The sequence below is a fragment of the Maniola jurtina genome, chromosome 13 (assembly GCF_905333055.1).
Source record: "Maniola jurtina chromosome 13, ilManJurt1.1, whole genome shotgun sequence".
NCBI lineage: Eukaryota > Metazoa > Arthropoda > Insecta > Lepidoptera > Nymphalidae > Maniola > Maniola jurtina.
Window position 1 is genome coordinate 13,014,207 of NC_060041.1, and position 27,969 is coordinate 13,042,175.

Here is a 27,969-nt window from a genome sequence, read left to right on the forward strand (position 1 = left end):
CATAATGGTTAGCATTACTTTGACCACCAATAAAAAGCAAAGTGGGTTGCGTAACTTAGTATACCTCTAGAATTAAGTTTAAAGATCAAATTTTAGTCCAAAGTTAACAAATCCTGACTTGTAGGTATAGCCTATTTTGCTTTTATAGATGGTTTAACACTAACTGTAATGTATTTTCAATCTCCTATTATGCAAGTGGACCTAAGGTTTGCATTATACGTACGTATAATGTAAGTTTCGTGGCGTCAATTTTTGTGTGTTCCGGACATTAGGTCTTAGTTTTAGAGCGAACTAGAAGATATGCGTAACCGACTTACCAAGTCTTTTTTTTTCTCTCTCGTCTGGCTTTACAAAGATTAGCCAATGTCAAGTTTGTAGTTATTTGTATCAAGTTAGTTAAACTATACAAGTATGGACCCCGTCTGTGCCGGCGCTCGCCACCATACGCACGGCACCCTCTTAGAGCGCTTTCCAGTCAGTTTTAACAAAAAAAACACTCCAAAAGGGCAGAGCACGCCCGCCAGCTAACACCAACACAGACGAAGTCCCTACCAAGTCTTTGAAATTGGAATCTCTGTTGTTAGATGCCCAAAAATAAATATAGTCTGTGTGGTATATTATAATAGATGATAATAAATATATGTGTCTGACATAAAAAACTTTCAATGTTAGCAGAGTAAAGGTGCCCACGCACTCGAACTGAACTGCAACTGAAATGCGCGTCGCGTCAGCGCCCCGCACGATATTCTCTCCAGCCGCGCCCCGCGGCAGTGACGTACGCGCGTCGCGGCTGGAGAGAATATCGTGCGGGGCGCTGACGCGACGCGCAGTTCTGCTGCAGTTTAGTTCAAGTGCGTGGGCACCTTAAGGCAAAGTTAGTCATTATTTACATTAGTTTGTTCATGTAGTATGCCCGACTAGTCACGAGTCTATCCTAGGTGCTTCTTAGTCATTAGTCTCGACTCGCAGCCTTTATTTTTATTTAGCGTTTCTAAAATAAAGAGAAGTAAATATAATTATAAGTAATTTTTTATATGCATAACCACCCTAATGAGTATTCATATGACATCGTAATGTGGGCTGTGGATGATCATAGATGCAGTTACAGATTTGAACATTTAGGGCTTTTAGTTATTCTTTAAGAGACGTGGTCATAGTGCACATATTTTTAGCGATAATGGTACTAACTTTGTGGAATCAGCCCGTATAGTACGGTTCGGTAACAGATCAAAGTGGTCATCAGAGAGTTTGTGGTAAAAAAGTAAAACAAAACAGAAAAAACCTGTGTACTTATATTGAAGGTTTTTTATAGTTATATTTTGAATGTTGTGAATCTTGTGCTATAGGTAAATGTATGTAAACTTAAATGTTATTAAAAAATCACACCAATTGTATGTATTATCCCTTGTTTAGGTACTTAAGTAAGGGTTAAACAGATCTATGCTTATTTTATTTTTAAAAGATACAAAACTATATTTCATTTGTTTATATGCCATTTATTGTAAAATTATCTCAAAATTCTATATTTTTGTTACTTAATCGTACATTTCGTTTTGTTAAAATAATAAAGCCTTTTAAACTTAAGGTGGAAGCGACGGGCCTGCCCGCGAAATTCAAATTTAATTTGGTTTTTCACAATTTGTAAACTAATAGGACAACGTAGGCTTATGGTATTTTAATTGCGACAATGGCAGTATCATCCTCACAGGTTTATATAAAAATCTTTACTTGAAAGGGTCCAGTTTAAGATATTAACTCTACTATCAACTATTTCCACAAATTAGTCGATACTAGAGCTAATTTCTTAAACTGGACCTTTTCAAGTAAAGATTTTTATATAAACCTGTGAGGATGATACTGCCATTGTCGCAATTAAAATGCCATAAGCATACGTTGTCGTATTAGCCAGGAGGCGTATCCAAAGAATTTTAATATGCGACTCTGTATTAACGCCGAAATCTCTAGACTAGACTAAATTGGCTGGTCTAAAAACAAATGCTATCCTTTGCCACATAAAACATTGTTAAAAGCGATAATTACACTATATTTAGACCTGTAAATTTAGGTTAATTTACTAGCCGAAATATTAGTGAGAAACAACGGGTAACTTAAGTTTAAAAGGCATATTTAAAAGAGAAATAATTGTCAGTCAAAATATATTGAAATATTAGAAAAGTGATATTGTGATCAAATAAAAGTTTTAAATAAATTTTGAGTTTGTTTTCTTCCAATCACGAGTAACTGCTCAGTTTTAGTTCCTGCAATAGATCGAAGACTGTTTCGACGAGTCGATATTTCATGTTGAAGGTGATTCGACGCGCGTCTACGGAGCCGTACGACATGTTCAGAGTGAATAGGTCCGGGTAAAACTGGAAATAGAAAATATTAATATTATAGATGAGAAAGTGTGTCTGTCTGTCAGTCCGCCTGTCTGTCTGTCAGTCCGCCTGTCTGTCTGTCAGCAGACACTGTCACAGAGCAGCTGTCACCGCCCCACAGTTTAACCGATTTTGATAAAAGGGACAGATATATGTCATCCCGTGAAGGACATAGGTTACTTTTTATCCCTGAAAATCACAGAGTTCCCACGGGATTCTCAAAGGCCCATCCGTTCAACCGATTTATATGAATTTCTGTAAGAGGTAGATTTCATCCCGAAAACTGACATAGGCAACTTTTTATCCCAGAAAATCAAAGAGTTTCTATGGAATTTTTGAAAAACCTAAATCGACGCGGATGAAGTCGCGGGCATCATCTATAAAAAATATAGCCGTAAGATATCGTGAAGCCCCTGATAGAAGAGAAGCGAGAAACGCGGTGTCTAGCCAGCGAGGTAGATGACCACTAAAGTAAGGTACATAGGCAGGAAGGAAAGTAAACAAGAACTGGCGCTAAGCATTCTGTATTCACCTGTAATCCAACTATTGGTTCTAAACTCAATTCTTGAGATAGTTCAATACATTTCAGAATCGTAGCTCGCTGTGGCGTCACTTGCAGTAGTTGGAACTTGCCCTGAAATGTTTTATTGAATTAGTGTTTGAAATCTCCCAAGTTTGGTACTTACAATTTAAAATTCTATGACCGTGTCCCCATCGAAAAGTGAGCGGCTGACCGATATGTCGAGTTAGGGGCGATCTGGCAATCTCTTGGCAGGGAAAGTATGCGTTTAAAGGGTAGGTACATTATGTACTGCGTGCATCGTTCGCTGCGAATCAACCCTCACTGAGTAAGTTTGCAAGCGAAACGTATTTATTATAACTTATTCGCGTATGGCATATTATTGTAAATTGAACACTTGAAAAGAGCAACCGCCGAGTTTCTCGCTGGTTCTTCTCGGTAGGAACGGCATTCCGAACCAGTGGTAAACTTCGACGATTCAAAAGCACTTGTAAAAGTTTAATTGAGTAAAATATTTTGAATTTGAAACGTCTCAAACTGCGTACATTACGCGCTGTATGGACACTCCATTTAAAAATTAGGAAGGCAAACTGGAAGCAACCACTCACCCGCGCACTGTGTGACCACTCACCACCTAGTTAGTGGGGACACGGTCTTAAAATAAAATATACTAAAAGTACCTCTCTTTTCTTATCAACTGCCTCTCGGATTTGCATAATGATATTGCGGCTCCCAGCCCCGACATTCCATCTGTAAGTAATAGCTTGAATGAACTAGAATTTTCGAAAAATAATTGACTGAAGAGCTGTGAAAATAATTGACTGAAGAGCTGTGAAAATAATTGACTGAAGAGCTGTGAAAATAATTGACTGAAGAGCTGTGAAAATAATTGACTGAAGAGCTGTGAAAATAATTGACTGAAGAGCTGTGATAGGACTTTGTCTGTGTTGGTGTTAGCTGGCGGGCGTGCTCTGCCTTTTTGGAGTGTTTTTTTTTTGTTAAAACTGACTGAAAAGCGCTCTAAGGGGGTGCTGTGCGTATGTCGGCGAGCGCCGGCACAGACGGGGTCCATACTTGTATAGTTTAACTAACTTGTTACAAATAACTACAAACTTGACATTGGCTAATCTTTGTAAAGCCAGACGAGAGAGCAAAAAAAAAAGAGCTGTGATATCCAGTGGTCAAGACGTCAGCCTCAGCTTCGGGAGGTCTGGAGTTCAATTTTGAGAACGCACTCCGAAAAGTTAGATCTTATCGGAGTTATGGGCGTTTTAAGATATTAAATATCACTTGCTTTAGCGGTGATAGAAAACATTGTTATGAATCCTGCCTGCCTGAGAGTTTCCATAGTGTTCTCGACGGTGTGTGAAGTGTGGTAGATTATGGTATTAGCGTTGTGAGAAGAGACATACTCTTACCTGCTCCATTGAAAGTTGTAAGCTCTGGATAGGAAAGCCATGGCGTGATAATTGTGTCTCTCCATCACCCACTCTTTGGGGCAGGTGTTTTCTATGTGATTGTGAGCGTCGAAGTCCGGGAAGAAGTCGCAGGCTGCTTCACGCATTATCTGCAATTTTTTTCAAATGTAGACTTGAGCTTGACACCAGATGTAGAGGTTGGCAAGTGGTAACCTCTACACGCCGATGATGTTGGCTGGTTGGCAGACAACTATTAAGAAAACTTTTAAACAGCTGCTAGTTGGAACAATCAAAGTCAAATTTGGAACGGATGGAAAATCTTGCAGCTCTCGTGGACTTCCGAGAGCATCATTCTTCCCGAGAGCCTCATCAACCACTGTCGAGCGACATGATCCAGAAGTCTTAAATTACGTTCCGCACCAGAACGAGGCGATATATCTGGTCGAACCATTGATGTAAATACAGTATAGGTACTTATTGTAATCTAGAGGATTCCCGCCGCTTCGCCCGCGTGGATTTCGGTTTTTTTAAATCCCGTAGGAACTCTGATTTTCCGGGATAAAAAGTAGCCTATGTCCTTCCGCGAGATGTATAACAAGTCTGTACCTTCAGCGATTGGGCCGTCAAAACGTAGCAGACAGACAAGAGAGACAGACACACTTTCGCATTTACATATAATATCTTCTGCCTGTTTCTGCCTCCTGAAACACAGTTTTGACTTCATCAGGAGGCAGGGCCTCACAGTAAAGTTTGTAAAAAAACAAATAAAAAAAAAATTAAGTATGGATTATTATGGATATCTTGTGAATACAAATGTAACAAACATATTATGAGTGGCATTTTACTGGAGTACCTAACCACGCACGGAAAACTAACACAATCATAAGCTGTAGACTACTTCAAAGTTACTAGCTGTAGACTACTTTACCTGCACCATTCTCTTGACACTGTAGGGTTTATTGAAGTGGTCCTTCAGCGCGCTGGTGGTCGCGTTGGCTATCCACTTCAGCCGCACCTTGTTGCCGATGCACAGCCAAGTGACGGTGATGCACACGCCTGTCACCGTGATTATTACGCCTTTACTGTGTTCCAACAAAACAGTGAGATTTACATAATCTTCGATTGTGTAATAAGCTTTTGCCAGGAGCATACTTTTAATGGATTTTATAAACTTTTGTAAAGGCAAGTCTAATATTGCCTGTGGAATTTTATTTTAAAATATTACACTCATTCCCACAAATATAATAAGTATATACACAAGAATCTAAAATTATTGAAACATATTGTGTACCGGGGTTCTTGATGCATATGCTACCGTAAAATTGTATCTAAATACAATTTACTGACTGTAATTTATCCCGCGAGATTATAAACTGTCGATAGATTGCTAACCGTAACATCTTTTTCTTCTTCTAAAGCCATCTCCTATCGGAGGTTGGCAATCAAGGTTAACTGGATTTTACTGGAACCCTAACATTCTGCTTACAATTCAATTTATAATTATTTTATGTAAACATACGCATTTACCCGTTCGGGTCTGGTTTCAAGTCCCACCCTTGGTATGGCAAATTTCCATATCGAAGTGTTGCAATTCCAATTGGCCCTGGAAAGAAAATGATGCATGAAAAAAATCTTTCCTTTTTTCATGACTTAATCTAAACTTAAGGAGTGCGATACTCCATCATTTAGAAGTTTTCACACATTTCAAGAGGAAAGTTTATTTTAAAACATTTATTTAGGGTTATAGTGATTATGTTAAATTTTAGGCGACCAACCTGGCGCATTGGTGAGCGCTGTGGTCTAAGTAAATGTGGACCCCAGGTTGAAATGCCAAAGAGAGATAAAATTCACTAAGTGCTGCTATTTTCTCAAATTGTTGCCTTCAAGTGCTATAACCGTGAAGCCAACTCATCCGCAAACATGAAGGGCGTTGTCTTAGCTGCGATAAAAGGATGGAACTCACAAAGCACCCCAGTCCTGAACTGCACAGTCAGTTTGTCCTCATTGAACTTGTAATCGTTGACGTAGTTGGTGGTCCACAGCTGCCTTGGCTCCTGCCATTGGCATATGACTGGTGGGTCCGTCCACATCACGTCTTGAGGGAGGCTGGAAAATTATCACCTTTATTCTTTAGGGACAGGGGCACAAAATTCACGAGGGTTAGGAAACTTGAAACGTCGAAGCTTTATTTACCTACACTTGCAGGCGTCAAATCCATACTTCCATACTAATAATATAATTGCGAAAGTGTGTCTGTCTGTCTGCTACGCTTTCACGGCTCAACCGCTGAACCGATTTTAATGAAATTTCGTACAGACTTAGGATACATTCCTGGGAAGGATGTCATCTACTTTTTATCCCGGAAAAAAAACAGTTCCCGCGGGACTCCTAAAGACTCATCCGCTTGACCGATTTGTTTGAAATTTGGTACCGAGGTAGCTTGCGCCCATGTAATTGACATAGGCAACTTTTTATCCCGGAAATCAAACAGTTCCCACGGCATCTTTAAAAACCTAAATCCACGCGGATTTAGGTTTTTAAAGATCTTGGGTAGTTCTACAGTTACTGAAGCAAACTGGTCTACTCACTCAATGCACACCAGAGCGAGTTTCTCGTACTGCATCTCAACTTTCTTCATCTCTGCTTCAATCTCCTCAGGAGTGCGCGTCACTCCGGGAGGTGGAGGGGACGGTGCTCGGTACTGCACTTGGTACTTCAAAGGTTTCAGCTGCTTCGGTAATTCTACTGGAAGAGAATGACTTATCATCATCATCATCTCACTCAACCCATCGCCGGCTCACTACTGAGAATGGGTCTCTTTTCAGAATGAGAAAAGTTTAGGCCGTAGTTTATCCTCTGGCGGGATGGGGCACTGCACTCATAATATTAATCGACGGGAACGTTTTAGTGCGGAATCCTGCCCAGAAAAAATAAAGAAAGAACGAAAGAAGACCTAAACCACAACGCTGACCAAGTACTGATTACCAGACTTAACATACTTTTGAGAATCACTATGGAGAAATTTCATTATCTGATGAAGATGGTGATGATATGATGATGATGATCACACGGGCAATATGCGCTTACTTTGCTTAAAAGCGAGTTCATTTTAGCTTCTTAATTAGGTATATATTGCATTCCAGCGCAATACATTATTTAGTACAGACAAGTGATAGGTAAATATAAATTATTGATAAGATATAATAGGATCATGTCCAATCAGCGCGTCATATTACGAGAAAAGGATAACACTCGTATCTATGGCATACCAATGTTCGTGGAAGATTAGAAAATCTGACAAATTGTAATAAACCCAGTTTATTACAAGTTAAACAGTGGGAGAGGCTAGGTAGTATGTAATAGACAAAATAAACATTATATTAAACCGTAGCTGCAAATGTCAATATTACAAATTCGATGTAAATTATTACAATTACAATGTCAGTTATTCTTATTACAATTTTAATGTCAATTATTACAAAGTTACAAGTTTCAACCTCTCCCAAAGAAAATTCTCAAGCAAAGAAATTGGTGATTCCCCCAAAATATTTCGATCTTTTGATTTACGTTAACGTTTAAAGAAAGGCAATTAATAATGTTACTAGTAGAAAATATATTGCACTGAAAATGTAACTCGAGAAAATTGGAATAACTTTAATTTAGTTTATTGGCATTTGGATGTGTGAGTGAGTGTGAGTAAATATGGAAAATAGTGATAACAGTTCTTTTAACTTTTTCAGATCAGATGTATAATTTTAAATCCGTTCCAGGCATATTACAATTCGTCGTCATTTGCCACTTTGCCTTCAACATCTTTAGGATAAGATAATTTGACCGTTATCACTAGATAACAAATTATTGTTATTCAATACAATAACGTTGTATTTTAATTTTATTCACAAAAGTTTCTTAGAGACTTTGTGAATTTGCATAATAATTACAAAATTGCAGTATAGAGGTAGTTACAGTCAAGTAAAGTTTTGTGGAAGGGTGTTAAAAGTGTAACAAACATACGGTACCTATATAGAATTGATAAAATCTATCATTACATGACTCTACGAGTGTTTATGAATATGGATTTTCAAGTGTTGAAGTGACGTGAAAGCATTATTATTGATGGATTTTATAAAATGATTATTCGAGCTGTGTAAGTAATCATCATTTTTTTTAATTTATTAATTTACAGGCACAAAAAAATCCTTATGGAATATATCTCGCCAAATGCATCGCAGTTTGTTGGCGAAGTAGCGCTCAATCGCGTACCGCGTAGCGCGTCACTGCCGCGCGTCGCGGCTGGAGAGAATATCGTGCGGGGCGCTGCCGCGACGCGCAGTTCAGCTGCAGTTCAGTTCGAGTGCGTGGGCACCTTTAAGCAAGTTATATTTAATTGCTTAAAACGTATAACTTAGAAAATTTAGGTTATGTAAGTAGGTACCTACCTAATATTATTTATATCATTGTTTAGTGTATTTTTAATTTATAATATAGGATACAGTGTTGTTTGTTGTTTTTAAAAGTTTTTTTATTAGTCGACTTGTCCCTATGTTGTTATTCAAACAACTTGGAATAAAACTTAAAAAAAAAGCTTTTACCTAATTTGGTTTTTACTTTTATAACTTATTAAATTGGATGCCACGCGTCAATATTTCACGAAGATTTTTTTTTTTTGTAATTAAAGATCAGCTTAATAGAAATAAGTAAAAATTCTATTTCCAGACTTTACTGCCATATTCTGCTCATTTCTACAGCGGTGGGAGGCAACGGCAAAACTAGAAAGGACTGGCAGGACGACCCGAAGGGCGCACGATGTCTCACAGGATACATGACAGATCTGCAATCATGGGTGGACGAAAATGGCCAGCTCACTCCATACGTCGGTAAGCCAATATCTCTGAGATATTATATACTAGCCGATGCCCGCGACTTCGTCCGCGTGGATTTAGGTTTTTTGAAATCCTGTGGGAACTCTCTGATTTTCCGGGATAAAAAGTAGCCTATGTGCTAATCCTCCTGGATTATCTATCTCCATTCCAAATTTCAGCCAAATCCGTCTAGTAGTTTTTGCGTGAAGGAGTTACAAACATACACACACACATACACACAAACTTTCGCCTTTATAATATTAGTGTGATATCACCTCTACTTTTAATATGGGTAACTTCAAGAGTGAATAGGCATCTTCTAGGCAAGCGTGCTCCATCTTAGGTAACATCAGCAGGTCTGATTGTAGCCAAGCGCTAGTCTATAAACTAAACATATAAGTAAATACATATATTTATAGTTTTCAAACAAAAGGCTTCCAAATGTCATAAAATTGGGTTTGGAAAATTTAGTGTTGGTTTTTCTCCATAATTTCTTTAAAAAATATTTTCCTTAGTGAATAAGAAAGTTTCTGCGGATCTGCTACTTCTAGAAAAGGCTCCCAAAAATTCTGATTTTATAATTCCAGATATAAACGCCGCAATCGACATGTCAAACAGGCCGAGTGTAGCGAGGACTCTGGAGCAAGAGTTGTCCGGGTTGAAGTCACCAAGACCACAACACATCAGATACATGAGTCTGGCCAGGTGCTCTTTGACGCGAGTTCCTTCGGTAAGACATCAGTCAATTTAAAGCCTGTTAGCGTCTACTGCTGGACATAAGGCTTATCAAGAGCGCACCACCAATGGCCAAACATGGTCCTTCGCCCTTCTCATCCACCCGCTTCCCACCGCCTTCTTCAGGTCATCGGTCCAGCGGGCTGGAGCTCATCTCACACTGTACGTGTATATCACTGTATGTGTGTGTGTATGTGTGTGTATCAGTACGTGGTCTCCCTTCCAGCACGCGTCTACCCATCGGCCATCTGTTCTGCGACAGACATGATCTGCCCATTGCTACTTCAGCTTGCTACACCTTAATCTCAGGTAGTGTCATAGTAATTATGGTAAACGCAAACATGTCATCAAGTGAGAGAGCTTCCTTCGATAGTCACCATCATCCAAATGAAAAGAATTTGGGCTGTTATCCACCAGGCTAGCCAAATATTAGGATTACTAGACTTTGCACACCTGTAGAGGCATGCAGCCTCTTTTAAGACCGGCAGCTGCGAAGAAAGCAACACACTTTGCAGCTGTCACTTAGAGAACACAATTTGAATTCGAAACGATACAAAATATCTTGCTGGCCTGGACGAACCCCGGGCAGCGCGATTCAACCAATTCACTTCAGCTCATCAAGACCGAAACGCCTCGGTCTAGCATCAAGCTCCGGCCCTCGTTTTTCTACCACAGTTTTAATTGTAACCAAAGCACATATTGTAAATACAGCCCAAGTAATACAAGTTAATATGTAGCGGTATTTTTATTTATCAAGTTATCTATCATACGCTGCATGGCTGCTACACACCTTTGAAAATATTATGGAGGGCTCTCAGGTTTTCAGTTATCCTTCACGCAAAGCAAGTGGTTTTATTTAAATAACTGTTCTCCGAAAAGTTAGAGGTGCGTGTCTAAAATCGAACTCCCGAACTGTCCGAATAGGAGGCTGACGTCTCAGCCACTAGGCTATCACGGTTTTTTCATTCAATTTTTTTAATTTTAAAGAAGCAAAACTACGTTAGTAGGTACTTTGTTCTAAAAATATAGACGCGCATCTCATTCCTTTCTCGTTTTAAATTTCTTTTGTATACTAATTAATTGATTTGTTTGGCTCTTTTAGGTGTTCCAATTAAAGGACAACCATGGTCGCAGATTGGCTGATACATTAGAGTTTTTGACCCTCTACGGTAATAATTTTGGAATACTCGACCCATATATTGAGATGTATGATGCTGAACTGAACGCCACTGATGCCCAGGAATTGTCGGTTTCGGACCAATCTCGGAGACGAAGTAAGTTGTGTTTACTTGGTTAAGAATTATTATAGGGCTAATTTAAGCCAAATCGAATAAGAGAAAATCACAGAGAAAGTTTTACGTAGAAATAAAACGTCATAAAAGTAAAAGACTAATGATTTTAATAAAACCATGAAGTAAGTTCGAATACCTAGAACACAGTTCTAATATAAATTATACCACCCAACCCACGAAGATGTGATATGCGATTTATCTGCGTGTAACCCACAAAATATAACATCCATACTAATATTATTAATGCGAAAGTGTGTCTGTCTGTCTGTCTACTACCTTTTCACGGCCCAACAGTAAACTGTTCCAGTAACCGATTCTGACGAAAGATACAGAGTTAGCTTGTATCCCGTGGACGGACATAGGCTACTTTTTATCCCGAAAAATCAAGGAGTTCCCACGGGATTCCCAAAGATCCATCCGCTTGACCAATTTGTATAAAAGGTACCAAGGTAACTTGCGTCCATGTAATTGACATAGGCAACTTTTATCCCGGAAAATCAAACAGTTCCCACGGGATCTTTGAAAACCTAATTCCACGAGTACGAAGTCGCGGGCATCCTCTAGTATTCTATAACTAAGAACACACCTCACAAATGGCTAAAATATTTTGTTTATTTTCAGTTTTGACAACCTGGTCTGCAGGTTTTCACATGCACCCAATGCGCACTCTAAAGGAGTTAGATCTTCGAGAGTGTTCAATACAAGTTCTTGGTGATTACACCTTTCAGAGGATGCCTGAATTGAGGAAATTATACTTGAGCGAAAACTATATACACTTTATTGAATCCTATGCTTTCGATTCCATGAAAAGTTTGAAACATTTAGATTTAAGTAAGAATTACGCTTACGATGAGAATGGCAACCTGGCTGATTTAGTTTTCGAGTCGAATAATGTTTTTAGTTATTTAAAACTGGAGTCTTTAGATTTTTCTTTCACGAGATTGGGACAGCGAAATCTTGGTATATTCACAGGCCTTGACAAGCATTTTAAAAGGTTATCCCTTTGTTATTCAGCTATAGGAAGATTAAGAAACGGCACATTTAATAGTACGTCGTTAAAAGTACTGGACGTCTCTGGTAACGCTGACGTAATATGCACACCAGGAATCTTGAGAGGCATAGAAAAAACTTTAGAAGTGCTGTATGCTGATAATGTTTCTTTGAAAAATATGGAAGGTTTTATGAATTTCACGCATCTGAAAATTCTAAAGTTATCTAATAATGAGATTAATACAGTACCAGCAAACGTGGCTAAGACTCTGGCAGATTTACAAATACTTGATTTAGACAATAACAGAATGATGTCGTGGTCTAACAGCACCTTTAGTTTAATGCCTAAGCTTAAACTTCTATCATTGAAAAACAATAATATCAATATTATATCAAGAGAAATGTATAATGATATAAAACAACTTTCATTTTTGGGATTATCTGGAAATTTCCTCGTTTGCAATTGTCATGCGAGAGACATGTTTGAAGTTGCATCAAACAATGAATTACTTTTTAATAGCACGTACTTCAAAGGATTCGGTGAAGATACTGAAGAGCCTAAATTAGCTTTTCATTCTGGATTCAAAGATTTTAATAATGTTATACGTGAAAGGAGGAATATTACAACTTTTTGTGAAGAAAGAGAAGCTTGTGACGTGGAATTTAATCACAATGTTAGTGGAAATTATTTACTATTGGACTACGCAGATTATTCAAGCCAATACAGATGTCTTCAAGTATCTGAAGGAAAATCTATAGATCTTTATAATGTACCAAGTTGCACGGCAAGTAATAAAGACATGGGTAGTATGGAAGAACAAATATTAGAAAGTTGGGATAAATATCTTCTACTCCTCTTACCCACAATCTTACTACCATTCTTGTTGTGTGTTTATGTTTTTAGAAAGAACTTCAAATACTTTTTGATAACGATACGGAATTCGGCAACGTTAAGTTTGATCAACAAAAATGATTCTTCTGACGGTAATAATTTATTCCTAACACATTTTTTTATCAGTAATTATTCAGAAATACTTAACTAATAGGTTTAAAAAAATTGCTATCTTATTTTACATAGTATTGACGATAAGTAAGTGTTATAGAACAGGATTTTAACTGTCAAATTAAATCATAACCATTGTCTATATTATACTGTGGCATCATCTGACACCTAATGCAATTTTTTTAGATGGCACAATTTTCCACTATGATGTGTTTGTATCCTATTGCAATGAAGACAGAGAATGGGTTTTGGATAATCTGCTATCTCACGTGGAAAAGGACTGTAATGTCAGCGTATGTCTTCATGAAAGAGATTTTCAGGTGAGCAATATCACATTTTTTCTGTCAATTCAATTCAAAATATTTAAAAATACCTATTTGACTCATTATTAAAACAATCATCAAGAAACGAGATCAAAATATTGTACTTATGTGAACAAAGTAACAACAAAAATTTCGATACAAGTTAGCCATTGACTGCGATCTCACCTGGTGGTACCGGAACACTAAATAGCTTGGCGGTATGGTTTTGCCGGTAGGGTGGTAACTAGCCACGGCCGAAGTCTTTCACCAGCCACCATCACTAGACTAGAGACTATTGACAAATAATGAATTCCCAAATTACAATTGATAAGAACTGCGCTATGGAGGTCCAATTTGCGCTAATAGAACTCTCTACGGAATCCAACAATCAGACAATCAGTTTTGAATGACACGTCAGGCTAAAACATACCCTGGCAATATTTATAAATCTTTTTTTGATGTTTCAACATGTAATCTATGTTTCAACAAGGCACCTATCCTGCCTTTTCAGGTTGGTCTTTCAATTTTGGAAAACATAGTATCCTGCATGGATCGTTCTCGGATGATCATGCTGATCATCTCCAAGAGGTTTCTGCTGAGCCAGTGGTGTCAATTTGAGATGCATCTTGCTCAACATAGGTAACTATACTATTTAAGGGTAACTATGATGTTCAAATTCAAATTTTCTTTATGGAATTACTTATTGTCATTGCTGAATCCCGAATTATTCAATTTGGGTTAGTTCAAAATCAAAATTTTGAGTTCACTCTTTCTTCTCTTTTCTTCTCTCTAACTGCAGTTAACATCAGATACCTCTTTTCAGGTTGCTAGAAACCCGCCGAGAAGATCTCATATTAGTTCTTCTAGAAGAAATACCAAGACGTCTTCGACCAAATACTCTACACTATTTGATGTTAACTAAAACCTACATCGTATGGCCGCAAGAAGAATCGGAACGGAGTATATTTTGGAGAAGAATGAAAAAGAGTCTTGTTACACATAAGTTGAAGAGTACAGAGAATGTATCTTTAGCCTGAGACTTTGTATGTTAGATACGGACGATACTGAGATGAAACTAATTCAGTAAGCGTAAGACCACTATAAAGTTAGTATTATGTTTGAAGGAAAAACAAAGCCAAGAAGACTTTTATTGACAAAAGGTTTTCAAAAAGATCTCGAGTGTGATCTTACGCTGTATTTACGAAGATTTGCAGATGATTATATTAAAGATAATATAGCAACATAGTAACGCAGGAAACGTAAAAATGATATAGATAGTTCTTCAATAACTAGCCCAGGGGTCCTCAAAACCAAAATTAAAAATTGATTGTATGGCCTATTAAAATCAGTAGATTCGTACCTGAAATCGCTTGATTTGTATTTTAAATCAAAAATCGATACAAAAAAAAATATTACTGGTGTCTTTATGCTGAAATTGTATAAGTCAATGAATAAAGTACTGAGATTTCAAAAATTGCACGAAATTGGTAAATTCGGTGTATCAGTACTCAGTTTGGTAGAAATACAGAAATAGTATATAGTAAGAATAGTAGCTTCAAAATCTCTGGACATTGGATAAGGCCTCTATTTAACAGTAGGTTGTTAATAGGGTACTTATTGAAGTCCTTTAGTCTTAAGCTTACCTCAGTGTAGAAATGTAACTAAAAAGTTTTGTTCTGTTGTTACTTGATATTAAATTCATATTTTCATTTATATTTTGTTGTTTTTGGAGACAGTTTTACTCTTATACATACAATTGAAACAATAGGTAGGTATCTACCTACTTTCCTACCTAACTTAATGCACTTTCTACATTTTAAATTTTCTTCATTACGAAAAATAAAACTCAAGTATTCCATAAACCTAAAGCCATAAACGGAATATTTTCCTTATACTTATTGATTTTTTTTATTTAGAAAAAAGCTCTTCACTTACATGTAGTCAATAATATTCCTTCTCGTATCTTTTTTGGTTGCGGTGGCGTTACCAATAGATCCAAATTAAGTACACCATTAGTGATTCTAAAAGATAAAATCAAACAGTTGCAAACACAGTAGGAAACATTTTAAGGGATTTAAGATACATTTTTAAGGAAGGAAATATAATTTACGAGTAGTTTAAATGGGCATGCATTCTTGAAGAAAGCAGTTACTCTCCAAGCAAACTTCGAGTGTTTTGCTGGTCTTTCGCGGAAGGAACGGAATTCCGAAACCAGGGTAATTAATTTGCATTACGATTCGAAATAAGTTCCTAAAAAGTTATTCGAATAAAACCTTTTTCCCTTCTAGTTTACCAACAAAACTTCTTTGCTTTGACGGTTTAAAGAGGTGACATTTGATTTAAAAAATCATACTCTTAAAAAACAAAGTAGAACTTGCCTGTATTTTCTTAGCTGCAGCTCTCCAGTTCTTGTCCTCGTCAAACATGACTTTAGGTATTTCGCAAAGGCCTTCTCTAGAACATGAGTAAAACAGGATAATAATATTGTAATTTAATATAATAATTTTATACTTAATTCAATCATCATTTATTTATTTGTATTTTTACACAATATATTTCATATGCACCGTCAGGCCATTGCTTGTGTTATGAAAATTATATGACTATTGTTTTTATATTAGATTATTGTTTATAGTTGTAGTGATTTTGTGAGTGTGCATGTGGGTTTGTGTATGCGTGTGTGTATATTTCCATAAAGGCTTGTAAGATATTAAAACAACTTATCACCATTTTCTTCAGCTATAAAAGTTCTGGGATCTGGCAAAAATGGCGGTTCAGCCAAGTTGAGATTGTCTAGCTCTTCTTTTTCTTTTTCGTTTTTTGTGTATCTTTAACAAAAAGAAGAATGATCTAAACAGTACATGAGTTTATCTCCTAGTCCAAGCTTGACTCATAATAATTATTATGACTTAAAATTTTCTTCTAAGGATACCTATATGCCATATTGTAAGTACCTTTGACTTTGCGGATCATTGAAAACTAAGGACGCTCAAAAAATAGGCTTTTCGGCAATTTCTACATGCAATGTGTAGACATCAAGTTACCATTTTGATATTTTTATTGCTGTAGTATATTTTGCAAGTGGCAGTTGATTGAGGACTTACGGGTTGGCTTTCAAAAAATTTTCGACTTCTTTGATCTTTTCTCGTATCTCTTTGTAGAATTTGTTTCTAATTTCATCTTGTTCCTTCTTAATTTTGTACGTTTCGGTGTGTTCTTTTACGTTGAAAGTAAAAAGATCTAAAATTAAAAAGAATTTATTTAGGACCCATAAAATTTTCTTCATCTAAATATTGTCAGTTTCGATATTATCACGTTATGTTGATTTGTTCTAAGATTTTTTTTATTTTACACTATGTTTTTAACACGGCTTCATCTGGATTTAGATTTTACAGATCGCGTTGAATTTTTTCCACATCCTTTCTTAGCGGGATCTTTTTATACTATATATAGCTCGATTACCACTCACTGAGTTATATAGCTAACCTATATACAAAATCTCAAGTTTTAGATCCAGGGGTCGATTTGTTCATTGATATATTCAGTCAGTCAGTTTCTCCTTTACAAGCATAGTTTTCGTTACAATCACTGACTTTATCAAGTATCTCGCCTGTTTTAGTTTTGAAAGTTATAGAAACTCGTAATTGCATCCGTGATTTTGTAGTTAAACTTACCTTCATATCTATTAGGCATTTCGTGGCTCAAATGGAAACTTCGCGAACTCTCGCTAAGCAAATCGATGGTAGAGCGCGCCGCTCGCACACATACAGATGACCCGTCTATGATTTTTGGGAGTTTCACCGCCACTGCCATGGTAGGGAACGACAGTTCAACTGGTTCCCTGAAAAAGAAAGACAGCAGATTTTTGTTACCGATGTGAGATTACTGCAATTATCAGAAGGTTCAGACAAGAACCACTCGAAGAAAATTTTGGAATAAGGTTTGGTGCTGATGACTTTTGGTATAGGTAAAAGGTGGTTTCATGTCTCAGGCTTGATTCAGGGCTTTTTCAGTTTGGAAAAGGTTCAGGTCATCCTTAGAATGGCCTAAAGTGGTGGAAGGATACAGGAAAAGGTGGAATTTAGCATATCATCACGTTTGCCACGAATATTGTAAGATGTTTTAGTTTGATAAGCTGTCGTACTTTTAGAGCTAGGTTTATCATGATCATCACCAACCTGTGGGTGTTATCAGCCTAATATAGGGCTTCTCCCTAATAAGAACCACTATACTTGGTTTTCCTTCCTTATCCGATCAAGTTACCCTGGACGAGAATATAGGCCTGCTGGAAAATATGTAATTATGCTCATAATGACCACGAAGGGCGTGTTGTGCTAGACTTGATAGCATTTATCATAAAGTTTTCTCTATTGCGTGATAGGCTTACGCTTGATGACAATCATGCTTAAAAAAGCAATGACGAGGTTTAAGTTGGAGCATGCTTGTCAAGATGATGCCCATTCACTCTTGTTTTGAAGGTATTTAGGTTATACATGGCAGAGAACACGGCAGCCTACACCTTAGTGGTTCGTTTCGTACCAAAAACGATGAGCAAAAAAGATTCGTGCGAGTAAATTGGATGTCGATCACATAAGGAAGGGTTGGATGGAGGATTGATATGATTGCAATCTGGTCATCTGAAGATATGAAAGCTAAATCCCTTACAGTTCAGGCTCAACGGGCTTAGGTTTCCTGGTCGGCAAGGGCACAGCGACCCAAATGTTCAGCTTCAACCCTTTGAACTCCCTGTGGTATGTGGCCAGCTTGATGGAGTCCCACTTCAGACGGTGCTCCAAGTCTCGAAGTAGTGTGAACGAGGCGCATTGTATGGCGTGGGAGAGCTGCTCGCGCAATGCAACACGGACCTAGTGCAGAATCAAACAATAATATCTAGATGATTCCCGCGACTTTATCCGCGTGTGCTTAGGTTTCTTCAAAAACCCCCTGGGAACTCTTTGATTTTCCGGGATAAAATATTGTCCATGTCAATTTCCGGGACGCAGGCTACCTCTGAACCAAACATATAAATAGGTTAAAGGGATGGACCTTTAAGAATCCCGTGGGAACTCTTTGTCGATTCGGGATAAAAAGTAGCTTATGTCTGGGCCCGGTATGTGAGATAACTCTGTACCTTTCATCAAAATCGGTTAAACTGTTGGGCCGTGAAAAGCTAGCATACAGACAGACAGACAGACTTTCGCATTTATAATATTAGTATGGATAATGTCCTCCCGACCGAATTTCGGCCGCGGTGGCCAATCTCCACGGAGATTAGCCATCTGTGCGGGAGATATAGTGCACAAGTGTATGCGCAAATACAGGTGCATTCTTTATTTCCTTACTTTCATACCCGATTGGTCGGACTTTCGACACGACCGGAGAGAGATCAAGTGTAGGATCGACGATTTAAATAATAATAAACTGCCGTACCCCTTCAAAACTAACCCGCGTTCATCTTAATCATCGTCACTTACTATCAAGTGAAATCGACGGGCAATTTAATTTTAATTACCTCATTGTAGCTCTCAGCTTGCAGAGCGGTGTACTGTCGTGAGTTTGCCACAAATTCTTCCAGCATTTCCAGCATCTACAAAAATCTTTTTAAGTGACCTAATTTGTTACTGAAAATATAGTTCTAATTATTTATGATAATAAAAATAATATTTTATGCCTTTATGATAATAAAAAAAAACCGTCTTTAAAAACCACAAACACTAAAAAGCAAAAAATGTTTTTTGATTTTTTTTATTATTTCACAAGTTTAGTGGCCCACTGTACTATAATATGATATGACCAGTTTTGCCCTACTTTTTACTAAACTATTACACGTGATTGCGAGCAATTTGCTCTTATCCATTGAGGAGTTCTGTTCTCCATCTCCGAAGACATTCATCAGATCTTCACCAAATTTATATGGGACCACCTGCACAGTATACCCTTTCAAACAAAAAAAAATTCCAAATCGGTCCAGGGGTCTTTCAGTAATCGGGGAACATAAATTAAAAAAAAAAAAGATTCCGACGAATTGAGAACCTCCTCCTTTTTTAAAAGTCGTTTAAAAATTTATAACATCCCCGACAAGTGAAGGTTACATTAACTAGAAAAGAGCTGATAACTTTCAAACGGCTGAACCGATTTTCTTGGATTATAGCTAAGAACACTCACGATCAAGCCACCTTTGAAACAAAAAACTAATTTAAAATCGGTTCATTAGTTTAGTAGCTACGATGCCACAGACAGATACACAGATACACACGTCGAACTTACAACACCCCTCTTTTTGGATCGGGGGTTAAAAAAGGTCTGTTACTCACAGGTAACGCCTCCAGACACCTCTTGTCCAGCTCATCATCGTCGCACACCCCGGTCTCCCTCCACACGTGTATGTACGTGTTCATCTGAGTCACCACGCGGGGGTCGGGGAGACCATCACAGCGGAGATATTGTTGCCACTATGAACGATCACATCACACTAATATTATAAAGGCAAAAGTTTGTGTGTGTGTGTGTGTGTGTGTGTGTGTGTGTGTGTATGTTTGTTACTCCTTCACGCAAAAACTACTGGACGGATTTGGCTGAAATTTAGAATGAAGATAGATTATACCCTGCATTAGCACATAGGCTACCTTTTATCCCGGAAAATCAAAGAGTTCCCACGGGATTTCGAAAAACTTAAATCCACGCGGACGAAGTCGCGGGCATCGGCTAGTTATTAAATAAATCTAGATGATATAACGAAACAACTATCCATAGTTATATAGTAATAAAAAATAAAATCTAAATATAAAAGGAAAAGGTGAATAACTTACTGACTGACTGACAGACTGATCTATCAACGCACAACTCAAACTGCTGGACGGATCACGCTGAGATTTGGCATGCAGATAGCTATTATGACTTAGAAATCCGCTGAGAAAAGTTTTTGAAAATTCAATTCCTGAGGGGTAAAATAGGGGTTTGAAAACGCGGACGAAATCGCGGGCATAAACTAGTAAGTAAGTATATTTAGATGGAAATTGTATATTCGTGAGAGGAGTAGACAAGATAAATTATGAAACAAGGAAAAACAAGGTTTTGGACAAGGAGGATCAGACCTCATGCAGATATACAACTATGGTAAAAGAAAAACACACTTACTTCTGCTTCAAGCTGCTTCTTCCTTGCGAAGTCGAATTTTTGCTTCTCAAATCCTAAAACATCATCATAAAGTGATAGTTATAGTGTAGCAAAACTAAACTGCTAAACTGAATTTCAAAATATATTACAAAGGCTGTAATTAAAATGCTAGAAAAAACCTAGCGCTATTACTATTCTACCTAAATACTTAAAATTCAATCGTAACAACAATTTGCCTTATACTTGTAGTTTTAGTGATATTTTAGTATGTATAACGTACAAAACTCGGGGTCAATGCCCCTTCTTTAGCGCGGAATGGAGCCCGCGGCACCTATTTACACAACGATCATTGACCTCTAGTGTCAGTGAAATGTTTTATTTGCGAACATTTAAAAATACAAGATTTATTTTATTTGCGTATTTTTTTGTGGTATCACGAATACTATCACCTATCTTCATTTTTACTAGCATCCTAATTATAGCATCCTGTATAAATAATTTGATTTTTTACATTGAGAAAGTTCAATCAAAGGGTGCTCTACATTTCCTTGGAATTTATCTTAAAGTTCATGACGGATTTTTTAATTTATGCCAGTTGCTTGTTACTTACTTTGAAACAGGTTACAAGTTTTGGCCAGGATATCTCTTCTGGTGTCTTGTTCAGCATTATCCTTTGCCATCAGCTCAGCTCTTTCACGTGCCAGGGTCAGTCTTTTCTCTTTCGCTCCTGCTAATTTCGCTTGTCTGTAGAGGGAGATAGTAGATTATATTATATCTACTTATATTTAGTACCTATGAACTACATCGTTAGTAACCCATAATATCCATAAGTATTTAATAATAATATTATAAATGCGAACGTAGATATATCTCTCTTTCAGCTTGTAAGCGTTTCACGGTCCATCTGTTTAAGTATTTTGACGAAATTTGGCTTTGATAGCTTGCATCCCAGGAAAGAACATAAACTACTTTTTATCCCGGGATATTATAAAGATTCCACGGGACACGGGTCGCAAGGATCATCTATTTGGTACAGCTTGCATCCTAGAGATGGATGGCCACAGGCTATTTTTTGTCCTGAAAAATCAAAAAGTTCCCACGGGTTTTTGAAAAAATTAAATCAACGCGGACTTCTAAGTTTTCATGAAATACGACGATTGAAGAAGGTCATATTAACTATCAGAAAAAAACTCGTATTTTACGTCACAAATGGAGATCTCTAAAAAGACGTGATTTAGAAATTGATAATATGAGATGACAAGTGTAAATTAAAAATTTATAGCACCCCCGACAAGTGAAGGTTACAGTAATAACTAGAAAAGAGCTGATAACTTTCAAACGGCTGAATCAATTTTCTTGGATTACAGCTAAGAACACTCTCGATCAAGCCACCGTTCAAACAAAAAAAAACTAAATTAAAATCGGTTCATTAGTTTAGGAGCTACGATACCACAGACAGATACACAGATGCACAGTGCACACGTCAAACTTATCACACCCCTCTTTTTGGGTCGGGGGTTAAAAACAACATTTGGGTTAAAAACTAACTTCTCAGCTTCTTTCTCCGCCCGCCACTCTTCCATTCGCTCCAGAAGCCATGCTTCTCTTTCCTTCTTATTCATCTTTTTCCAATTCTTTGGCTGTTATTTAATTTTAAGCATTTAAGTATCTAAGTATTTAAGTATAAGTATTTAAGTAATCTTTAAGTATTTAAGGTTAGGTTAGGAAAGGGAAAATCCTTTATAAATATTTAAGTTAGGTGAGATAGAGTAATGTTAAAATGAAAATCAACAAACTCAAAGTTTAAGAAACTGATTTGAATTGAAACAAAATATAATTATAAAGCGATTAATAATGCAATATTAGAATAGAATCAAAAATTATTAGGAATTCAGATGATAATAATAAATAATTAATAAGAATTCTAATGAGTAATGATAGTAAAAATTGATTATTAGATAGAAATAACAATAATTCTCCGGATTTTATTTATCATAAACTTTATAAAAGTGATAATAAGCTTGATTAATGTAAATAAAAGCAACGAACTTTTGCTTCGATCATTTAGTTCGCCCTATACTCACAGTAGACTAAACACGACTGCACAAAATATGAAAAAAAGACATGGAAATAATCAATGCAAATGTGTCGTAGGCTTCTAAAGTAATATTTTATGGTTCTTTATGTGACATGCACGTATCATGCACGTGTAAGGACCTGTAAAACTTTCCAATACTTGATATCTATGCAATGATTGCATGAGTCCTCCCCATTATAATGAGAGCCCGCGCGTACCAGAGCTTCGTTATTTTATAAAAGCTGAAAGTTTATTTGCGTATCAATCCCCAACACATGCAGCAACGATCAGCGACTATGAAGTTTGGATCATGGTGGCTTTGGGAGATAACAGGTAAACAAGTGTAAATTAAAAATTTATAACACCCCCGACAAGTGAAGGTTACAGTAACTAGAAAAGAGCTGATAACTTTTAAACGGCTGAACCGATTTTCTTGGATTATATCTAAGAACACTCTCGATCAAGCCACCTTTCAAACAAAAAAAAGTAAATTAAAATCGGTTCATTCGTTTAGGCGCTACGATGCCACAGACAGATACACAGATACACAGATACACAGATACACACCACACGTCAAATCACGTCATGCATTGCAAGACAGTGCACAATGAAAGTGGTAACACCCTGCCAGACACCCAAAAACCAGGGGGTTGCATGTCTCTCTTGATCTAGCATGAATAACTGCATTTACAATGTCATACACCTCGTAGCTTTAGTTTTAAGTTACGTAATTAATAATTATCATCACTATATCGTACAAATTTAACAATATCGACCATCAAAAGAAGTACAATTGTTCCTACTTTGACTAAATGATTTTGACTTTTGACTTTTAACTTTGCACTTCTTTGAACCTTACACCATGGAGGGTCGAGCCCGGCGTAAGATAAATTCACCATTTTGGATTGAGAAGCAAAAGAATAAAGCTGACTTACTTTTTCAAAGTCTGGTATTTCTTCTTTTGCCTTCTTTTCTTTCTTGCCTTTCTTCTTTTTTACAACCTTTTCTTCTTCCTCGACTTTCTTCTCTTCCTCTGTTGAAAACATTTTTATTGAGAGTGATGATCCTAAGGTTGAGATCTACAGGGCGCACTTTGATTTTGCTCAGACTTAAAAAATCTGTCCATACGTCAAATTTATTCCTCAGATAAAAGTTATTTGACATTGAAAAATCGGCCCTAAGAACTGATTTTTCGATCGCGGGATAATCTTTAACTTATTTGACGTATAAGGAATTAAAAGCTTAATTTGATATAATCCACCAAACCAAAGAAATCTGTATGGTGCAACATGCAGCATGCGACATGCACCGCCTGCCCTCCCATTGATAAACATGCAGGAAAAGCCAGCCACCAAGCAAGCCATACGCACCACCACCACGCAGCACCACACAAATCCCAACACCACTCGAAGCACATTTCGCCCGGACACCGGAGCATCCTCAGGAGATGAAAAAAAAAACTGAGGATGTCCCGGTGTCGGGGCGAAACGTTTTAAGCTTTTGGTTCCTTGTATATCATTGAATTCCGCAAAATAACGCCTGCTTCTATACTAAATTTAATTTGACGTGTTGACAAATTTGAAATTTCTCGTATTTGCTAACCTTGTGGTAGTGACTCTTCAGACCATTGAAATAGTTCACTGCTGGTTTTTCTCACAATTTTTTCTTCAACCTGTAAAATGGGTTTAATATTTACAAAATTTTGTCAATTAAATATATTTAATATATTTGTTGTCAAATTTACAAATAGGTAGGTATATTATTGAAATAGATATTATTATAAATTGGTGAAGTATAAAATATTTCATTGTGTACTTAATATTATATTTCCTTACCTCTTCAGCCTTCTTCTTTCCCTTTTTCTTCTTTGCTTTTGGTTCTGAAACATATTACACTCGTATACTTTGAAGATAAATATAAACTTTTTGTATTTAAAAAATAAATAAATGCACTTGGAGAGATAATAAACTTATGCAAATGCAAAACAGATTATGTATATAATACAATATGATTGAGGTATCTCACCTTGTATTATATATGTTAAAAAGTATAATTTATAAGCACTTCCGTGTACATTTTTTACCACCCTTAAAAAAGTAGAGGGTATAATATCAGACAGACGTACCTATCGTTAGTTTCTATAGTGATAGATTATTGATAAAACTATTATAATGATTTCTCTGGCTAAACCCAGTAAAAGTCTTCGCACATTACACAGATTCGACGCCGCCTATATTCTGACCCGGAGGGGAAGGGAGCTTCGTCTATCTGTCAGGTGGAAGCCTTCGGCCGTGGCTAGTTACCACCCTACCGGCAAAGACGTGCCGCCAAGCGATTTAGCGTTCCGGCACGGTGCCGTGTAGAAACCACTGGAGTATGGGTTTAATGAAAACTGGCATACCCCTTCCAGGTGTGCCCGCTTCCATCTTAGACTGCATCATCACTTACCACCAGGTGGGATTGCAGTAAAAAAAAAGGTAATAGATAACGTATTATCCTTGCTCTGTGATAAAAAAGAGTGGGTACCTTCAACGACCGGTGGTAGTGACTCAAAAGAGGCACTTGTATACGAAGTGTCGGTATACTGGACCTCTTCAGGCTCCTGCTCGAGGTCTGTACTTGCAACCAGCACCTCTTCTTGCAATACAGCATCTGAAGAAAAAGACAAAAAAACGTGTAAAAGAAGCGAAGCTGTACTCTTTCTCTCTCATTCATGAGAGTTTAATCGATTTAAATCAAGTACACTATCTCGTTCCCTCATAAAGACAAAAGTACGCGCAGCCCGTCCCATGATAATCGATTAAAATCATCCTTTTTTTTTTTCTTTAAATCTGATTAGCCAATGTCAAGTTTGTGATATTTTCAAGTTATTGAATTTATACAAGTATGGACTCCATCTGCGCCGGCGCCCGCCGACATACGCGCGGCGCCCCTTTAGAGCGCTTCCCAGTCAGTTCCACCACCAAAAAACACCAACTAACACAAAAACTAACCACTCTTAAGAAAAAAAAACACTCCAAACAAGCACAGCACGCGCGCTAGCAAACGCCATCGCAGACGAAGTCCTAAAATCATCCTTTTTACTTTAATCGATTGTGTAGCTACCGTCTCTTCTAGCTCACTCATAATATTATTATAGGAAACAGTAAACGCTGCTAAAGTCAATGCGGTGCGTCATGTCGCAGCATTCGTGACGAATAATTTCACCAGTACTTATTCGACTGCCATTCCAATCCTCCGGAAAGTAACTTCGCTTCCCTCACCACCTGGGTAGATACCTGGTGCACTTCGACCGCCCGCTGTGCCAGATCCTTCTTTCCATGCAAACTGTGGAATGAACTCCCTTCTGCGGTGTTCCCATTAGATTACAACATGGGGTTATTCAAGGGGCGGACCAACAAATTCCTGAAAATCGGCAATGCATGCGGTTCCTCTGGTACTGTAAATTCATGGCCGGCGGTAATCACTTAACATCTGGTGATCCGCCTGCTCGTTTGCTCGCTATTTTTATAAAAATAAAATCGCTGCTAAAATGCCTTTTACTAGAAATAAAAGATTTCTCCCATTTCAACTCAAGGAAAACTAGATGGCACCTTCTAGGCAATGGTGCTCCAATCTAGGTAGACCTCATAATTGTTTTTTAAGTATGATTGTCGTCAAGCACAAGCCTATCTCACAATTAAAAAAAGTTTGAGACGATAACTAAGTAAATATTAAAATGAACGGAACGTACCGGGAGGCTCTTCATTTTTTTGCTGAAAAAATAAACGGAATTGTGAACTAAACAGTGAGTAAGTGGTAGTAAAGTAACTGATTTCTTTTTCTTATAAAAAGTATATTAGTCATTTAAATCATGACTAACATTCCCCTTTCCCCTCCAACTAAGTTAAGTTAAGTGTTAAGTTTGTGCTAGGAGTGGGTACGACAATAGTGCAACGGGTGTGGTTTGAACCACCGACCTTTTGGATTTCAGTCCGCTCCTATAACCGTTGAGCTATAATTGAGACTTGGTTAAGCTATTGATTTGGCAGTGAAATACTTCGGAAATAGCTTAAAAGGGACATTACCTATGGCGACTTTTTGTAGCAATACAGTCGCGCGTATCGTGAACGCGATTCTGAATCGCGACAGTAGCGTTGCAGAGTCGTGGGCAAAGGTACACGGATCAGCTGCAACGTATGTATCGTTTTTACATCTGTACCCACTACTGTATCGCTGCAAAAAGTCGCCGTTGGCGATCTCCTGGCAAGAGTGAGTGAATGGGCATTTTCTAGGCAGCGTGCTTCAACCTAGGTCTCATAAATTGCTCCGTTTCTCAGGCATGCTGTACAGGCATGACGGTCAGCAAGCGCAGGCATCTCTCAATAACAAGTGTAAATTAAAAATTTATAACCCCCCCCGACAAGTGAAGGTTACAGTAACTAGAAAAGAGCTGATAACTTTCAAACAGCTGAACCGATTTTCTTCGATTATAGCTAAGAACACTCTCGATCAAGCCAGCCACCTTTCAAACAAAAAAAACTATGTAAATTAAAATCGGTTCATTAGTTTAGGAGCTACGATGCTACAGACAGATACACAGATACACACGTCAAACTTATAACACACCTCTTTTTGGGTCGGGGGTTAAAAAGGTAAGTAAACATCATGTAAGCATTCAGTAAGAGAGTATGATAATAGGATCGTTGTAGGTATTTAAAACAATAAGTTAAAAAAAAACAGACAAATCTTACTTTCTTTTTATCTTTCTTAGCCATGTTTCTAAAATTTCATAAAATAAAAATTCAGAAATATAAAATTTTAAAATAAAATAACAGTGACAAAGTTAGTGTTTGTAAACAACTGTTGACACCATGACACCAATGCAAGTCAATTAACAAGATTTGACATTTGATTCATATTGTCAGTGAAGCGAATTAAAAAAAGGTTTATTTATATTCAAAGCGGATATTTACATACAAAGAGGAAAGATTTACTTGTTTGTAATCGATAAACCCTGAAACTACTGAACTGATTTTCATCATTCTTTCTCTATACCACCAACTTTGCAACCCCTGGCTACTACGAAAATTTTCATACCAAAAAATCCAATAGGCAACTCTTTTTAGCATGACTCGAGACTCGAACCTGGGACCTCATGATTCCCAACCGTTTAATGTAGGTCTAATAATAAACCAACGAAGCATTATAATATTAATATCATCATCATCATCTCAACCCATCTCCGTCCCACTACTGAGACCAGTCTTCTTTCATTATTATTTATCTTTTCTTTT

At 37.3% G+C, this 27,969-nt stretch overlaps 3 protein-coding genes across 9 annotated transcripts in view; 2 read left to right on the forward strand and 1 right to left on the reverse strand.

Moving 5' to 3' along the window:
• The window catches only part of LOC123871026 (TBC1 domain family member 1), a 61,619-nt gene extending 54,304 nt beyond the window's left edge, over positions 1–7,315 (forward strand). The window contains exon 26 of the mRNA XM_045914557.1: positions 7,305–7,315. The gene's annotated coding sequence lies outside the window, so the exon portion shown is untranslated. The remainder of the gene's footprint in view (positions 1–7,304) is intronic.
• Positions 886–27,557, reverse strand: LOC123871027 (dynein axonemal intermediate chain 7 homolog). 7 transcript variants are annotated; one of them, XM_045914560.1, is made up of 25 exons: positions 27,427–27,557; positions 26,427–26,448; positions 25,220–25,345; positions 24,529–24,572; positions 24,296–24,365; positions 23,629–23,726; positions 22,165–22,256; positions 21,227–21,360; positions 20,638–20,690; positions 19,815–19,952; positions 19,013–19,087; positions 18,166–18,365; positions 17,175–17,341; positions 16,605–16,740; positions 16,228–16,328; positions 15,879–15,954; positions 15,436–15,521; positions 6,905–7,061; positions 6,280–6,422; positions 5,844–5,919; positions 5,245–5,398; positions 4,317–4,465; positions 3,579–3,648; positions 2,911–3,012; positions 886–2,369 (listed from the first exon to the last, which is right to left on the reverse strand). In XM_045914560.1, the coding sequence occupies exons 1-25, from the start codon at positions 27,448–27,450 to the stop codon at positions 2,232–2,234; spliced, it is 2,631 nt and encodes an 876-aa protein (XP_045770516.1). In that variant the 5' UTR covers positions 27,451–27,557; the 3' UTR covers positions 886–2,231. The 7 variants fall into 7 exon arrangements, with proteins under 7 accessions (XP_045770516.1, XP_045770519.1, XP_045770520.1 ...); XM_045914563.1 differs by lacking the exons at positions 26,427–26,448; positions 27,427–27,557 and adding an exon at positions 25,972–26,047; XM_045914564.1 differs by lacking the exons at positions 26,427–26,448; positions 27,427–27,557 and adding an exon at positions 25,901–25,923.
• Positions 8,168–15,224, forward strand: LOC123871029 (toll-like receptor 13). Its single transcript, XM_045914567.1, has 8 exons — positions 8,168–8,463; positions 9,033–9,193; positions 9,766–9,908; positions 11,016–11,187; positions 11,827–13,179; positions 13,385–13,518; positions 14,012–14,139; positions 14,324–15,224. The coding sequence occupies exons 1-8, from the start codon at positions 8,447–8,449 to the stop codon at positions 14,535–14,537; spliced, it is 2,322 nt and encodes a 773-aa protein (XP_045770523.1). The 5' UTR covers positions 8,168–8,446; the 3' UTR covers positions 14,538–15,224.
• Positions 27,558–27,969: the final 412 nt, after the last annotated feature.

Coding starts and splice junctions, on each gene's coding strand:
- LOC123871027 (XM_045914560.1), bottom strand. CDS start 27,450: ATGGCTAAGAAAGATAAAAAGAAA. Junction 16,329..16,604: donor AATTTTTTGAAAGCCAACCC/GTAAGTCCTCAA, acceptor TTTTTGTTAAAG/ATACACAAAAAACGAAAAAG. Junction 7,062..15,435: donor AGGAATATTATTGACTACAT/GTAAGTGAAGAG, acceptor ATTCTCTTCCAG/TAGAATTACCGAAGCAGCTG.
- LOC123871029 (XM_045914567.1), top strand. Junction 13,519..14,011: donor TTCATGAAAGAGATTTTCAG/GTGAGCAATATC, acceptor CTGCCTTTTCAG/GTTGGTCTTTCAATTTTGGA. Junction 14,140..14,323: donor ATGCATCTTGCTCAACATAG/GTAACTATACTA, acceptor ACCTCTTTTCAG/GTTGCTAGAAACCCGCCGAG.